Below are 14,714 nucleotides of genomic sequence, written 5' to 3' on the forward strand. Positions count from 1 at the left end.
ACAGCCGGCCCCCCATCAGAATGCCCTCCAGAACCCACCAAGGACACAGCAGCTCCTGAACCTCGTTTTATTTTGACACAGACGAGCAGTCCCCCAACATGCTGCCCAGTGAGCGAGCGAGACCCTCATGCCTCCCCACCCCCAGCCACGGGCCTGCTCCCTGCTGCTGGCCCGGCTGCGGCAGGATCACACCGAGGACCCCTCCTCCCACCCTGCCTTGGCTCGAAACGCCCCTCCTGCCTGACCCAGCACAGTGGGCGAGGCTCTCAGTAGCCAGAGCCAAGGACGCGGGCCACCTGTCACAGCTCCTCCTTGCAGGAACCTGCGGACAGACAAAGGGCTGAGGTCAGGGGTCACCGTTCCCCACCGCCTTCCCCCACTCCAGGCAGATCCGCTCCCTCAGACTATGGCTGCCCTGCCCCAGTCTCTGGTCTCTGTGGGCACAGGCTGGGCGCAGGTCCCATGCTCCCGGGGAGCTCTGTGGGGAGGGGGTGGCACTCACAGGACCCCAGCTGCTCCTCCAGGAAGGAGATCTGCTCGCTCAGAGAGTCGATGCGGTCCAGCTGCTGGAAGGAGTGAGCCAGGAGGCTGCTGGGGTCTGGGAGCCCATGCTCCAGGGCCCTCGAGGCCAGGCTGTGCAGTGGGGCAAGCACGAGCTGCAGCTTCTGTGGGCCAAGCAGAAGAGACCCTCTGTCCCACAAGGCTTTTAGGGACCTCTGTGGCCAGTAAAGGCTCTGCAGGGCCCTGGATGTCCACCAGAGGGAGTGTCTGTGCCAGGAGAGCCAGGTGCATGGGCAGACGGACACCTTGGGAGCCCGAGGGGCTGTGGTCTCCAAAGCCTGGAGTCCCGGGTTAGAGGAGCTGGGGCGTGGCGGGGGGGGGGGGGGGCTGTGCTAGAGCTTCCAAGGGGTTATCAGGCCAACGGCCCCTGGGCTGCAGGAACAAAGGTAGGGGTAGGAATTCTGTGCTGCTGGGGGTGGAGGCAGGGCCAAGCCAAGCCCCTCCTCTTCTGGGGCCCCAGGCCTGCTCGCCCTGCCTGGCCTGGGCTGTCAGTACCCAGGAGGCCTTCTTCCCGGGGCCACCCCCACGGAGCCCCACAACCCCTGAGGGCCTGAGCTGCACCACAGGAGACAGTGTGGGGCCAGGCCTCACCTGCTCCAGGATGTCCACCCGTGACCGGAGTCTCTGCACTTCCTCCTCGACGGCGCTGTCCTCGCCTGGGGAGAACCCAGCCCTGAGTCAGGCAGGCCGGGCTCCCAGGCCCACACCCCAGGCTGGCTTCTGGTCCCCATGCCGAGGCCTCTCGGCCTCGCAGAGTGTGGCGGCACAGCCCTGGAGAGGGGGCAGATGGGGCTCAAGCCCTTCCCCCATCCTAGGCAGCTGGGGCGGCCTGAAATCTGGGGGGTGGCCCAGCCCCGTTAACACCCCAGGCAGCTGTGCCCGGCCCCTCTGCACCACAGTCCCTGCCACGCTGAGCCGTCCAAGCCGAGGTCCATGGGGCGCTCCTGGTGCCGAGCTGCCGACGGCGCATTATTACTCACGGTACGAGTTTGAAGTGTCACAGCGCGTACCAAAAGTAATAATGTCCCGTCGCCAGCAGAGGTGTGGCGTCTCCTGGCTGCAGTGGCAGGATGTGGAGAAGACCCCGGGGCGCCGTCTTCTACTCTCTCGGCTGAGATGAGGCCCCCTCTCGGCAACCGTCCCCACAGTGCCCCCCAAGAATCACCCCCACCTCTGCCCTGGGGAACATCTCCACTTCTGCCCAGGTTGGGGAGATGGCCAGCAGCCCAGGGCAGACAGCCCCCTGCAGTCCCCAGTGTGCCCAGTGCCAATTGGCAGGATGAGGCCCACCCCCTCCCCCCGACCTCCCCGACCCCTTCTAAGCAGAGCAGCAAGGATGGGGGACACCTGAGACGTTTACCTGTTGTGGGGTTCGGGGCTACCCTGGGGGCCCCTGTCTTGGGCAGGCAGAGCACGCCATCTGCAGACTGGCCGTGCCCTTCCCGACACTGACACCAGTAACTGCCCGCAGTGTTGACGCAGTACTGGGGACAGGTACCCTGTCCAGCCCTGCACTCATCCACATCTGCAGGAAAAGGGACGTCCGCTAGGGAGTGGCACCCACACCGATCCCCCTCAACCCGGACCTGTTCGTGGGCCACCCCCGAAGCCTGGCGAGAGCCCCAGAGGACCCTTCCCCTCCGGGAGGATGGCAAGCAGCCTCACCTGTCTGGCAGGTGTCACCCTGCCATCCTGCAGGGCAGTGACAGCGGCCTGGCTGGACGCAGGTCCCTCCGTTCTGGCACGGTGGCCGGCATATCGCTGTCGAGGGGAGGGCCCGTCACAAATGGAGGGAGGTCCCCAGGGCGCCATGGGGGGGCAGCCAGGGAAGGGGGGCTATACAGCAAGGAGACAATCTGCTCAGATAGAAGTAGCAGGTGCTCCGCCTGGGTCTGTGGGGCCCTGGGGACAGCCGTGCCCCTCTCACCTGCTCCACAGGCCCTGGGGAGCCCGCTGGTCCTCTTCCAGCCCGGGCAGCAGGCGTAGCGGGGCCTGGGGACAGCCGGCCCAGGGCTGCGGCGGTAGGCAGTCCTGTAGATGGTCCTGCACGGTGGGTGGGAACAGCGAGTCAGTGGCAGCACTGTGGTCTCCCAGGTTCTCCACCCCGCCTTTCCTCCCTGGGCGCTGGGCCCATGGATGCTAAGGATGCCCCCTACCAGCACTGCTCAAACCACAGCCTCAGAGTCCCGGACTCCCGGGCCCTCCCCTGAGCAGGTGGGGAAGGGGGACGCTCACCAACGGGCCCCTCCTAGGCCAGCCGGCTCAGTGAAAGGGACAGGGAGCAGGGCCCCGCCCCTCGCTGGGCCCCACCCACACTGCTCCCACCTTCTTGGTCAGTGGGGGGGTGGGATGTCCCACAGGAAGGGCTTTGAGAACCCCACAGACCACAGACAGCGGAATCTCCTTAAGCCGAATTTCCACAGCTGAGCGCCGGAGGACACACCCCTTGTGCAGGAGGTCAGCCAGGGGGGTGACCGTCGGGGGCCGTCACGGGGAGAGGGGTGCCCACTGGAGCTTGAGGCAGGATTTGGCGAGGCAGGCATCATGTCAAATGGATAAGAACTTGTAGCCAGCACCCCAAAAGCAGAGGGCAGCAGACAGGATGGTGAGCCCCCCAGAGACAAGGGTGGGGGAGCAGAAAAGGGGCTGACGTCTGAGGTTACTACAGCCAGCCACATCCTGAGACCAAGACTGTCCGAGTCAAAACAAGCATCAGCCTCGGCCATCCACTGGGACGTGGGGACCAGGCTTCCCACCTGGGGTTGCATAGCCCTCCTGCGAGGGCCTGGGCGGGGGGGGGGGGGGTTGATGTGTGGCGGGTGGGGGCACTGCGGGGGCAGGGCGCTCACCTGTAGGTGCTGCAGGCTCGGTGCCCATCACAGGTGGTGAGGAAGGGCTGGTACACTCGCTGCACGAAGGACTCTGACTCAGGGCCCCTGGGAGTCCCGACGGCACACACCCTACGGCTATGGAGATGAGGGCGCCGGCCAGTCAGTCCCACAGCTCCTAGCCCAGAGCCCAGAGCCTTCCAGCCCCGGAACCAAGGGAGCCAAGAATCTGGGGAAGGGGCTTCCCAGCGTGCCCACGGGAAGGACCCTCATCAAGAGTGACAAGGAAGAGCCATGCCCCCCACCCCAGTACTGGGGGTTGCCCTGAGGGCTCCTGGCTGCCCGCCCTCAGCACCGCAGCACCCAGAGGCCCAGGCCCCCCCACTCTGACTCACCCAGGCCGGAAGACGTGCTCAGTGCCACCCACCACCAGCACCAGGAACCATAGCAGCAGCAGCTCCCTGGGGCTGAACATGGCCCGCGCCTGCGGGTGGGATGGCTTTCTCCTCAAGGGGGCCTGGAGCACAAGGCATACCCCATAAACCCCTCTGTAGATCCCTCCTGGAGCCCGTTTCCTGGCTCTGGGACACCTGCCCAGCTCAGCCGCTTTGCTGGGACTTCCCACTGCAGGAGAGCCCCCAGGGGCAGTGGCAGCGGCAGCTGCCCCCTCCTCCCACCCACCTCAGCGAGGCAGGCCAGCCCTCTCCCCAGCACAAAGGGCTGGGAACTATAGAAGGGCCCCAATGGCAGCAACAGAAGCCGGCCCTCTTTCCTGGGGCCAGAGGCGTCTAGGTCTGGGTGAACCTGACGGCAGCTGCAGCTCCAGCAACGTTCACTTAGGAAGGTGGGGGCCCAGGGGGAGCACCTGGGTTGGATCTAGTGCCCTCGTGTCATGGCAGGGGAGTCCCCATCCCGGTCTGCAGATGGGGTGGGAGTGGGCAGAGCTGGAACCCAGCCCGGCTGGCTTGGTCCTTCTGGCCTTCAATGTCCTCACCTGCTGAATGGGGAGCCAGCCACGGGGGGTGGCCTGGGAGTCTAGGAGGGGTCAGTGTGAGGAGCCATATGGCCCTGCACAGAGTGGGGCAGAGCCTGCGTGGGAGGGGGCACTCCTGCCCTGGAGTCTGACCAGTCTGTTCCGGGGCTCCCAGGACAGTTGGGGGGGGGGGACTGGAGCTGCCCTCCCCACAGGCCAGTGGAGCCAAATGCCATCCTTCTCTTCTGGGGAGGGACGCCAGGGACCCGGGAGAGCATTCCTGGGAATGTGAGAAAGCCCAACCCAGAATTAATGGTCTGCAACGAGCCCAGGGGCCTGTGTGGTGGTGGGGAGGGGGTGGCTGTCCACATGTGCGGCAAGCACCCGGGTAGACAGGGCCCTCCAGACACCCCACCAAGACCCCCAAGGGGCTGGGTTCTGGCCAGGCGGGCAGCCCCTGGCCCTGCAGGGCATCCAGCAAGAAGGACATGGAAGATATCTGGACTTCTGTGTGGCAGGAGGTGGAATCAGGGTGGGGTCACCCCCTTCTCTGGGACTCAGTTTCCTCAAAGACACCACGAGGGTCTCAGAGACCCCTCCTCTACCTGACAGCTGGCCCCATACGGAGTGACCACCATGAGCCGCTGCTGAGCGCTCAGGCCTGCCAAGCTTGACCGCATGGGGAGAGTGATGCTGTGACAGGTCACACGGTCTGCTGGGAGTGGAGCCCTCGCCCTGGCCCACGGCAGCGCATAGACCCAGGTGAGGCAGAAGGCAGCTGGAGGAGAGTCCTTTCCGCACCCCCTGTTCTCTGTGGGGGCCCAAGAAGGAAAGCCACGGTGTTGGGACTTAGTTTGGGGCAAGGTCATGTCCTGTGAGCCAGTGTGGGAAGAGGAACTCTGGGAGTGGACAGTGTGGGGAGCACACTCTTGGGGGCATTCCTGGGGGTCTAGGCAAGAATTGAAAGGACGGGAACAAGTGGGCCCCGGGAGCTGGCCCTGGGAAAGCAGAGGTGGCTGCAGGGCCCAGGGGCTGGGCAGGCGCACACCAGGGTCCCATGGAGGCTGTGCCTGCCTGCCCGAGGTAGGGGGAGACTTGCCTCCTGCAGATGTAACGGGGTCCCCCATTCCCACCCCAGCCCCGCCCCCACTCACTGACAGCCGCTTAGAAGTGGCCCGCGCTTGTGACAGAGGAGACTCAATTCTCCAAGTCAGGCTTTCTCCTGGGCCCCGGAGGCCGCCGGCCAGCCTGCGCTGGGCCACAGTCTCATTTCCCTTTGCAGCCCATCTGGGGCGGGGGAGCCCGAGCGGGGGCGGCTGCGGCGTCTCAGGTGGATGAGCGGTCACATCCCGCCCTCCCCGAGGGTCAGCAGCAACCCAGCCCGCCCCCCTCCCGCCCACCTGCCCGCGCCGCGTCCCCCGCAGCGCCCACCGGGAGGGCTGAGGCCGCAGAGGGAGGGGCCAGCCTCGTCGCAGAGCTGCGCCCCGGGGGGCCCCCCTTCCGCCGGGAGGGCTGCCCTGGACGTTAGGACCCTGGGAGGGCGGAAAGGCGGGGTGACAGGCCATGGGGAAGCGTCCTCCCCGCCGCCGGCCCCAGCTCCCCTCCCCCTGCGCGGCAGACCGCGGGGTGGGGGTGAGGATGGAGAGAGGCGCGGGGTCTGGGGCCTGCGAGGCCCTGAGGCAGGCCCTGCGGGGGGCTCAGAGCCCGACGCGGGTGAGGGGCTGCGGCGTCCCCCGGCCCCGACCGCCCCCGCCCCCCGCGCTGCCCCGCTCGTCGCCTGCTACCGGCAGGGGGCGCCCTTCCCGGAGACCGCTGGGCCCATTCTCCGGACCCGGCACACGGCCCGGCAGGGCTGCGGGTCGCGCCCCCGCGCCGCAGCCCCGGCGCCCCCGGCCCGCTCACCTCTCGGCTCCCCGCGGTCGCGCTGCGTCGCCCCCCGGCTCCGCGCGCGCCCGGGCCCCCGGCCTCCCCCGCCCCAGCGCGCGGCGAGAGAACCCCGCCCTCGGCGCCCCCCGCGCCCCCTGCACCCCCCGGCCCGGCGCCCGCTCCCTCCGCACTCACCGCCCGAGCCGGGCGCGCACGCGCCGCCGCCGCCGCCGCCGCCGCGCCGAGGGGCCCCGGCCCCGCCCGCCGCCCCGCCCCGACCCCGCCCCCCGCCCGCCCCGGGTGGGCTCCGAGCCCCTGCGCCCACCCCCATTGCGCAGATGGGGACACTGAGGCCCGCGGCTCGCGGCGCCCCGCGGGCAGGGCGTGAGTCAGCCCGAGCCCGGGACGCCCGACGCGCACCCGCCTGAGCGCGCCGCCGCCCCTCCCGGGCCAGCTCCGACCCCGCAGCAGGACGCGCGGCCGCAGGGGACGCAGGACTGGGACGCAGTCAGGTGTCCGGAGGCCGCGTGGGGAGCCCGCTCTGGTCGGGGGAGGGGGAGGCCCTCGAACTCCCAGGCTGGGCACCGAACCGTGCGGATGGCCATCGCAAGGGGGTGGCCAGCTCACTAGGCAGCAGGCACGGACTAAAGCTGACCGCGACTTTGCAGTCACCCGTAGGGTGGGCAGAATGACCCCCGCGGCCCGGGCACCCGTATTTGCACGAGGTTACACGGAGAGCTGTGGCTTGGTGGAGCCTGGGCAGAGCCTAGGTGCGACCTCTCAACCAGCGTTTCAGGTTCGGGACTCTGTGGGACTCCCACTGGGTTAGGATTAGGGTCAAGACCACCCCCAGTGGTCCCCCTCCGCCGGGCCTCCTGGGCTCCATTTCTGCACGTGTCAGGTGAGCTAAAGCAGCACTTCCCTGCAACAGTGCCCACCAAGGGAGGGGGCCGGAACCAGGAGCAGGCACGCCCCACCTGCCGGGAATTATTTGGTCACATCGACACCAGGACTCTCACGGCCCTCATTGCATGCCAGGCGCAGGGCCTGCTCCCCTCGGCCGCTTCTGCCCTTGAAGCAGGGCCTGGACCCCGGTCACCTAAGTGACCTAAGCATGTGTTTGTAGGATGTTCCCAGGCCCAGCTGGACCCCCCGCTTGTGCCCAGAGCATCTGAAGCCTGCTATGGGACTCACCTGGAGAAGGTGGCTCTGTCATTCCCCCCGGACAGCGGTGGCAGCTGCTCTTCCGGCAGGCAGGGGTCCTGGTACTTCCCTCCAGCCGGACTCTGCTGGTCAGAGCCATAGTGTGGGTTAGCGCCCAGCCTTGGTCACCCTGATGTCCAGGGGCTGGGATGGCGGCGACAGCCAGAGCTGAGTGGGTCTTTCCGAGTGTTGCCTGTGGCTCGCACCCTCAGCCTCCAGGCAGAGCCAGACCTGCCTCGGGTCCCAGGAGATGGGGATGGACAGGCTGCTGGGCATGACTGCAAAGCCCAGGGCTTCCCTTTCTTGGGGAAGGGGAAGGCTTCTTGGAGAGCTAGTAGCTTGGGGTGTCAGGTTAGGGCCCACTTTGGTACATGGGACCTAAAGGACAGGAGGGGACTCCGATGGCTGGACAGAAGCCCCCAGGATGAGAGGGCCCTGAGAGCCCCTGGCAGATGGTCTGAGGGCAGCTGGGGTAGCTGCAGCTGCGATGCTTGTAATCATGACAGGCTCCTGCCGCTGAAGGACTTCAGGTCCCCTGGCCCCTGAACCTGAGCAGGGCAGCCCTCACTCAGACCCAGGCAGGGAAGAGTTAAGAGCCAGGCCTAGGGGAGACCTTCCCCACCCAGTCCCCTGACCCCATCCTGTCCCTGACCCTGCAACCCAGCTGGGCCCCTGGCCCTCACTCAGCTGCTAACCCTGGGCCGGGCCGAGGCCTCGTGTTCTGCTTCTTCATGTGAACCACGGGGCTTCCCCAGACAGACCTCGGCCATGGCCTTGGGACTACGGGAGCAGCGGAAGCCGGAGAAGCCTCTAGTGCGGCCGGGGGTCTTGGTTGGGGACTTGGGCACTCTGGCTGGAGGAGGGGAGAGGGAGAGCAGGGGCTCCCCTAGGGTCCCAGGTGGGCCGTCCCTGTGCCTGAGGACCTTACCCATGCCCCCGAGGCCAGCCCAGCAGGACGTGGGGGGCCGCTCGTGTCCGCTCAGCGCACCCAAGGAGCCTGGCCATACATCTGGCTTTGGGCTTCCTCTGCATGAGGCCAGAGCCCCCTCCACCTGCCCTCCCAGACCCACGTTGGGAGAGCTTGCCCACACTTGGGGGATGGCCCTGGGACCCCGGCTTTGAGAGGAGAGCCCAGCCGACCTTAGGAGCTTCTCCAGGATGGCAGTCGGCCTGGAGGGCGTGTGGAGGGGAAGGCCACAGGCCGCGTCGGGCTTCTCCTCTCAGGAGTCACAGTGGCTGCTGGACTACCCAGGGCTCAGTGTCCCAGCCAGGCCGGCCAGAGTCAGTCTAGACCAGGCCACCCACAGCGGGTGCCCTTGGCCAAGGGGCCTGAGTGTCCCCAACGCGGTGGGAATGGCACCATCAGGGAGAAGATCGAGATGGTGCCCGGAGGCCAGGGTGCGGAGCTGGCGGGTGGGCACCCAGCCGACAGGTGCCTCGGCCAGCAGGTCGGTGGGAGCCAAGGGTGGGCTCACCCCGCTTGGCCCGCTCCCTGTCCCCGAGGCCATCCCTGCCATACCTGATACTGCCCGGGCCCGGGCTTGGCCACGGCCCCCATCGCTGCCCGCTCAGGCCAGAGGTGGATCCTCCCCTGTCTGGCCGCCCCAAGCGCCTCCGGAGGCCGCCTGCCTGGCCTGACCGCGGAGCTCTCAGCTGGGCCGTGCGGGGCAGCCGTCTGCGGGCGGGGAAGCTCCTCCCGGGGCAAGGAAGGGTGGCTTTTTATGCTTCATCCCGTGTAAATCAGGATTGGGATGGGCCCTTCCCGGCCGGACTTCCTGTGTGTGTTCCTCGCTGATAACAGGGAGCGGCCAGCTAACAAACAGGAGGCCCTGGGACGGGTGGGGGCCATCCAGGGGGTGGCCTAGTCGGATTGTGGGCAGGGGTGGGGGAGCGGTCCCCTGGGATTTCAGAGTCTAACTCTGAAGCAGCCGGAGACCAGGCGCAGGCCTGGCTGGCAAGCCTGGGACCCGCGGGTCTCAGTGTGTGACAGAGGACGTGGCACACTGGGAAGCCACCTTCTGGCCCCATCAGCCATGTTACCAAAGTTCCACAGGAGGGACTGTTTGTGCTCTGACCCTGGACTCTCCCCAGGCCGGGCACCTGCACCCCCAGATGTGTATGCCCAGCATGGGAATCTGGAGGGACTCCCGCCCTGGGAGGGGGCCCCAGCCGGAAGAGACCTGGGGATGGGCAAGGTAGACTGGTGGTCCGGACACAGCCCCTGAGGCCCAGAGTGGCTGAGGGGGGATCAGGGAGGGCAGTCACCAGCCCAGAGATTCGGGCCTTCTCCAGGAAGGGGCTACCCCGGGGGGCAGTGAGCCCCCTGCTCCCGGAGATGCACCCACCGGGGTCCTCTCCCAGGGGCAGGCAGAGCACATCCCCCAGCCCTCTCCCCTCCCTCGGCCTCCAGCAGGCAGAGGAGTGCCAGGGCTGGGCATGGAGATGGAGGAATGTAGGGCCTTTGGGAGACCACCAAGAGTGCTTGGGGGTGTTCACCCCCAGCCCCTGGACTAACTTCCGGTGTCCTCGTTTAGGTGGTGCTGGGAGCCCGCAGGCTGGACCTCAGTTGCTGGGATCGTGGGTGGCTGGAGACCCAAGGGGACCTGGGCAGCTGCTGAGGACGCACCTGGACCACACAGTTGGCCGAGGGTCCCTGATCCAGCAGGGCCACGCCAGACCTCTGCAGGTTGTCCCCGGAGTTTGTGCCCTGCTCCGGGATCAGCCCCTGCCCACCCACAGCCAGAACACCCCTGCTCGCCCTTACCTCCCTCTGGCCCCACCTAGCTGGGTATCCTGGCCAAGAGGGAGGAGGGGGAGCCGCTTGGAAAATCCCCCACGGGAATGCTGAGAGCAAGAGGGACCAGCCTCCTCCCCCACAGCTTGCAGGTTGGGGGTCTGCTGCAGGCACAGGGCTGGGGGCCTTGCTAGAGGGTAGGGTCCAAGCTGGACTCTGCCCCCACTGCCCGCCCCACCCAGACCACACCCAGAGATGGGGTCTGAGCCCCTGCAGATACCAGGGCCGGCTGCAGCCAGCCTCTTTTGTGTACAGACAGGGAAACTGAGGCCTGGGAGAGAGAAGAGACTTGCCCCAGGTGAGCAGCGAGGCAGAGGGCTAGAATGGGTCAGGATCAAGACAGCTGCTTTCTTTTCTCAGAGGGGGCTCCCTCGGGGGCAGCCCCCAGTCCCCCGACCTTCCCTGCCAGGGGCGGGCTGACCTGGGAGTAGCTAATGAGCCAAACAGTGGATGGTGAATGTCTCACCCTCCCTCTAAAGCTTGGCCATGTGAGGGAACTTTCTGGAAAGACACTCCAGAGCACAGACGTGCAATACATACGTGGCGAGAGCGAAGAAAGTCAGTCTCCCCAACCCCTGGGAGCCAGCCAGGGTGGGGCGCCGGCTCTGCCTGCTGCCCGCAGGCTCTGTGAGCCCCCCACGGGTCCGCGCTTGCCTCTTGACCGGCTCTGCCCTGCCCCCAGCCCCTCCCTGAGCGGAAATCAGAACAGATCCACGGAGAGCCGGCTTTGGATCAGGGTGTCAAGAGATGGCCTCGCCCCGACTTGCCACTCACCCCCGCACCAGGCGCTGCACTCAGGCTCCTAGAGTCTCAAGGGCCAGTGCAGGAGGAGGCCTAGGGTCCTGCCCTAAACAGGGCTCAGCTCCTCAGGGTCCGCCCTGGGGGTGGGGTACAGGTGGGGGACAGAGGTGGAAGTGACACTTTCTTGGACTCCAGGAGGTCCCGGGGCCCTAGAGAGGGGCGAGATGTGCTTTATGCCCCACAGGCCCACCCCAGGGTGCTGGGACAGTGGAAGGAGGCTCCACCTGGGGCAGGCTGGGACCACCCTCCCTCCCACGAGAGGCAGGGCCTCCTCCCACCTCTGATGGTCCCTGTTTAGGGTCCGGGAACACACGTCTCGCCGGCAGGGAGTCCCCACTGGAAGGAGTCTGACCTGGGCCTGCATCCCCTGAGGGCATGGTGGGCCCTGGCAGTCCGCTGTCCACACCTGGGCAGCTCGGAGACCTGGGCTTAGAGCCTGGCCAGCTTCCGGCATGGCGTCCAAGGCTGGGGGAACTGGTCCCAGCTTCGCTTTCTGTTGCTGGAGGCTCTGGGCCTCAGTTTCCCCATCCACCCCGTGGTCAGTAGGGCTGGATGGTTGCAGCTACCTCCCCAGCTGTGAACGTTCTGAAGTTGTTGGAAAGGGGTCTTGCTGCCTTACCTTCCCTGGGCGTGCTGGTCAGGCCGTGGGGCGTGGCAGAGATCCACCAGGGCCTTCGCGGTCCTCCTGGGACCCCCCACCCCTGAGCTTTGGGCCTCTGCAGCCCCAGGAAGGGGTAGACCAGGCCCCCAGCAGAGGCCGCCTTGAGGCCGAGAGGCCCCAGGCGAGGTGTGTGAGCCGGGCTGCAGGAAGGAGCGAGAAGAGCCACCGGCAGAGAGATGGGGCTTCCTGTTTCCCCCAGAGCAGCCGCGGCCTCAGGACAGGGTGGCTCCGTCAGCCAGGCTGGGCCCGGCCTCTCACCAGATGTGCTGAGCCTTCACCAAGGGGTGCGGCCGGCCCAGTGACCGTCCACAGCGGAAGCTGGCTACCCCTGGGCCGGGTCTGCATCTGAGTTGGGTGAGGTCCCAAAGGGAATCAGAGGTTTTCTAGGGAGCCTAGGGGTCTTCGTGCTGCATCGTCTCCCCCACTGCCCGCTGCCCCCTGCCCGGTGCGCCTGCTGGAAGCACCCAGGCCAGGCTCTGTGCACAGCACTCACGAAATTACCTTCGGTGATGTGACTGAAGCCCCCAGGGGAACGTGCTCGTCCAAGATCAGCCAGTGGGAACTGGGAGCCCTGGATGGGGAGCCTGGGGGTTGAGGGTGAGCAGCGAGAGACCCTTCTCTGCGCTGCTTCCCAGACCTTACCTGCTGGGGACTGTCCATGCAGTCATGACAACCTTCCCATTGCTGGTCCGCCACTGCTCAGGCCGGAGGCCCAGGACACAGCCCTGTCTTTGTATCCCCATGGGCTCTGCCTCCAGAGAGTGTCCCACCTGCTGCTGTCCCATTCTGGTCGGGGCCACCATGCTTCCTGCCTGGGGGACCTCCTCCTCAGCCTATGGGGCACCCCTGGCCGCACCCCAGTTCTTTGTGAAGGTGACATCAGTTCATGTGACCTCCCAGCTTCAGCACAACTGAGGGCTTCCCACGACACTGGGGACCGCGTCTGATCCCTCACACTTGTGGCCTGAGCCCCGTTCCTGAGCACCAGCTCCCTGGAGCAGAGACAGACTACATTTGCCTCGCTCCCTCAGGAACAGAGCTGGCCCCTAGCAGGGGTGCAAAGGGCCACCCGCCACCACCCCGCCCAGATGGGCGCCCGGCCCAGAGGCGGTTCCATGTGCGTGTTGCCATGGAGTTGTGCACGGGGGCGTGGGGGGGAGTGTGAGCGTGCATCCCCCCAGGGGATGCCCCCGTCCCCGCCCAGGTGCCCGTGCCCCCACTCGCACAGCATGGTTCATCCGCTTTGAGTTCTAAGTATGGTGCGGCGTGGTGTGCCCGTGGGTCCAGCCTCTCCCACTCCAGGCGTGTCTGCACACTCTGGGTGCGGCTGTGTGGCTGGCGGCGGCTTGCCGGTCCTCTGGGCAGCTCCGTTTTCCACAGGGAGGGCAGGGCTGTGCACACACTGCCGCTTTTGGCTGTTACCAGCCGTGCTGTTCTGAACATTTTTGTGCCGGGGTGTTGGCATTTCTCTTGGGTGCCTATATCTGGGCCTTCTCCAGGAGAATTACTGGTCCTAGGAGACACATGACATCAGGGACTGCCCAGGTCACACCCGCATTGGCACCTGCTACTGCCTAGTGTCTGATTTCAGCCATGCTGATGACTTTGCAGGGCTAGCACCGCACTATTCTTTCTGTAACGTTGGGAGAAAGACTCATTTTATAGACGAGACACCTGGGTGGGCTGAGAGCCAGCCCACGTGGGGGGCCACATGGTCCCGAGGGTGCCGAGCTCTGGGCTTCAGCTTGTCCGATCAGCCTGCAAGCTACAGGCCCAGTGAATGTCCCGGGGTGTTGGGTCTGGACAGTGGACAGAGAAGGGGCCGCCCACTGGAGAGTGAGCTGAGGGGGTCCCCCTGTGTCACTTCTGCTGTGAGTGTGTAGTGTGTCCCTGCCTACCGGGGGCCTCCAGGAGACCCCCCCTCCACTGTGCCAGAGCTGTTGGTCAGCTTGAGGTTGAGGTGGACACTGGGTCCTGCTTGGAAGCTCCGGGGGCGGGCGTTTATGGTCAGGCCAAACCCTGCACCACCACCACCCCCTGCCCACCCTGGAGGGTCACCTTCAGGGTCCTCAGCCCCAAACCCCCAGTTTGTCCCAGTGCCAGCTTCGCCTGGAACCCAGGCTCCTCCAGGCTGTGGAGGCCACCCCCAACCCCTTGGGGCTTCCTCCTTTGTGGGGGCTGAGGAAGGGGGATTGCCCTCCCCTCCTGGCTTCCTGGACGGAAGCCCCACTCAGAGTCAGGCTACAATTTGCCAAGCCTGGAGGATGGGGCGGTCATCCATGTGGACGGGGAAAAAACACTTTATCTCCTGGGACGGAAAGGGAAGATCTTGCGAAGGGGGCAGGTTGGTGGAGTGGGCGAGGGTCCAGCCCTGCGCGAGGGGGCCATCCTGTCTCACCGCCCTGCCTACTGCGGGAGAGCTGGGAAGCTAACAAGAGAGACACCGAGGCCCGTCAGCACCATGCTTGTGCTCCCGCTTCGAGCGAGCCCGGGGTCAGGATCGGACCCTATTTATGGAGGAGGAATGACCTCTCGGGGCCACAGAGATAGTCACTGGCAGAGCCTGACCTCTAACCCAAAGCCAAAACACTCCCGGCCTCTGCGAGGGACATGGGTGGGGGGGTGTGCCACGCTTGGGGGACAGATGAGCTGGTCCCTGTCCCCCAGGCCGGCTGCTGGCACCCTGTCCGTGACTGCCTATCATCCCAGCGGTCAGTGGAGGCTTGGGCTACTGACAGGGGCGCGGGAGTCCCTTCCCCAGGGAGACTGGCTGGCACCCTTGGGGTCGTCATGGGCACCAGTGAAGTCAGGGGCATTAGGAGCCGGAAGTCTTCCCTGTCTCAGTTTCCCTAAGTATCAGATCAGGGCATGGAGGGTCTGGGAGCCCTGGGACAGGTCCGGAGGCCTCTGAACCCCAGCACGCCGGGCAGTTTGTGCTGGGGCTTTCCTGGGGCTCAGGGAAGAGAGATCTGAGACTCCACCAGATGCCCAAGGGGCCTGTGACCCCAAGTACAGAGCCGGGGGGAG

General features: G+C 66.4%; 1 protein-coding gene across 17 annotated transcripts; it reads right to left on the bottom strand.

Annotated features, from left to right (window-relative positions):
- Nucleotides 1-53: 53 nt before the first annotated feature.
- On the bottom strand, nt 54-12,569 carry EGFL7 (EGF like domain multiple 7). Of its 17 annotated transcripts, none has more exons than XM_047698831.1 (10): nt 11,646-11,666; nt 7,423-7,514; nt 3,785-3,906; nt 3,411-3,527; nt 2,489-2,604; nt 2,227-2,322; nt 1,922-2,086; nt 1,153-1,332; nt 503-665; nt 54-322 (listed from the first exon to the last, which is right to left on the bottom strand). In XM_047698831.1, exons 3-10 carry the CDS (start codon nt 3,862-3,864, stop codon nt 187-189), a joined length of 1,053 nt encoding a protein of 350 aa, XP_047554787.1. In that variant the 5' UTR covers nt 3,865-3,906; nt 7,423-7,514; nt 11,646-11,666; the 3' UTR covers nt 54-186. The 17 variants fall into 17 exon arrangements, 15 of the variants coding, with proteins under 15 accessions (XP_047554787.1, XP_047554785.1, XP_047554786.1 ...); XM_047698829.1 differs by lacking the exon at nt 11,646-11,666 and adding an exon at nt 8,951-9,001; XM_047698830.1 differs by lacking the exon at nt 11,646-11,666 and adding an exon at nt 8,951-8,998 and having other exon boundaries at nt 7,423-7,517.
- Nucleotides 12,570-14,714: the final 2,145 nt, after the last annotated feature.

The sequence above is a fragment of the Lutra lutra genome, chromosome 13 (assembly GCF_902655055.1).
Source record: "Lutra lutra chromosome 13, mLutLut1.2, whole genome shotgun sequence".
In the NCBI taxonomy this organism is placed as follows: Eukaryota; Metazoa; Chordata; class Mammalia; order Carnivora; family Mustelidae; genus Lutra; species Lutra lutra.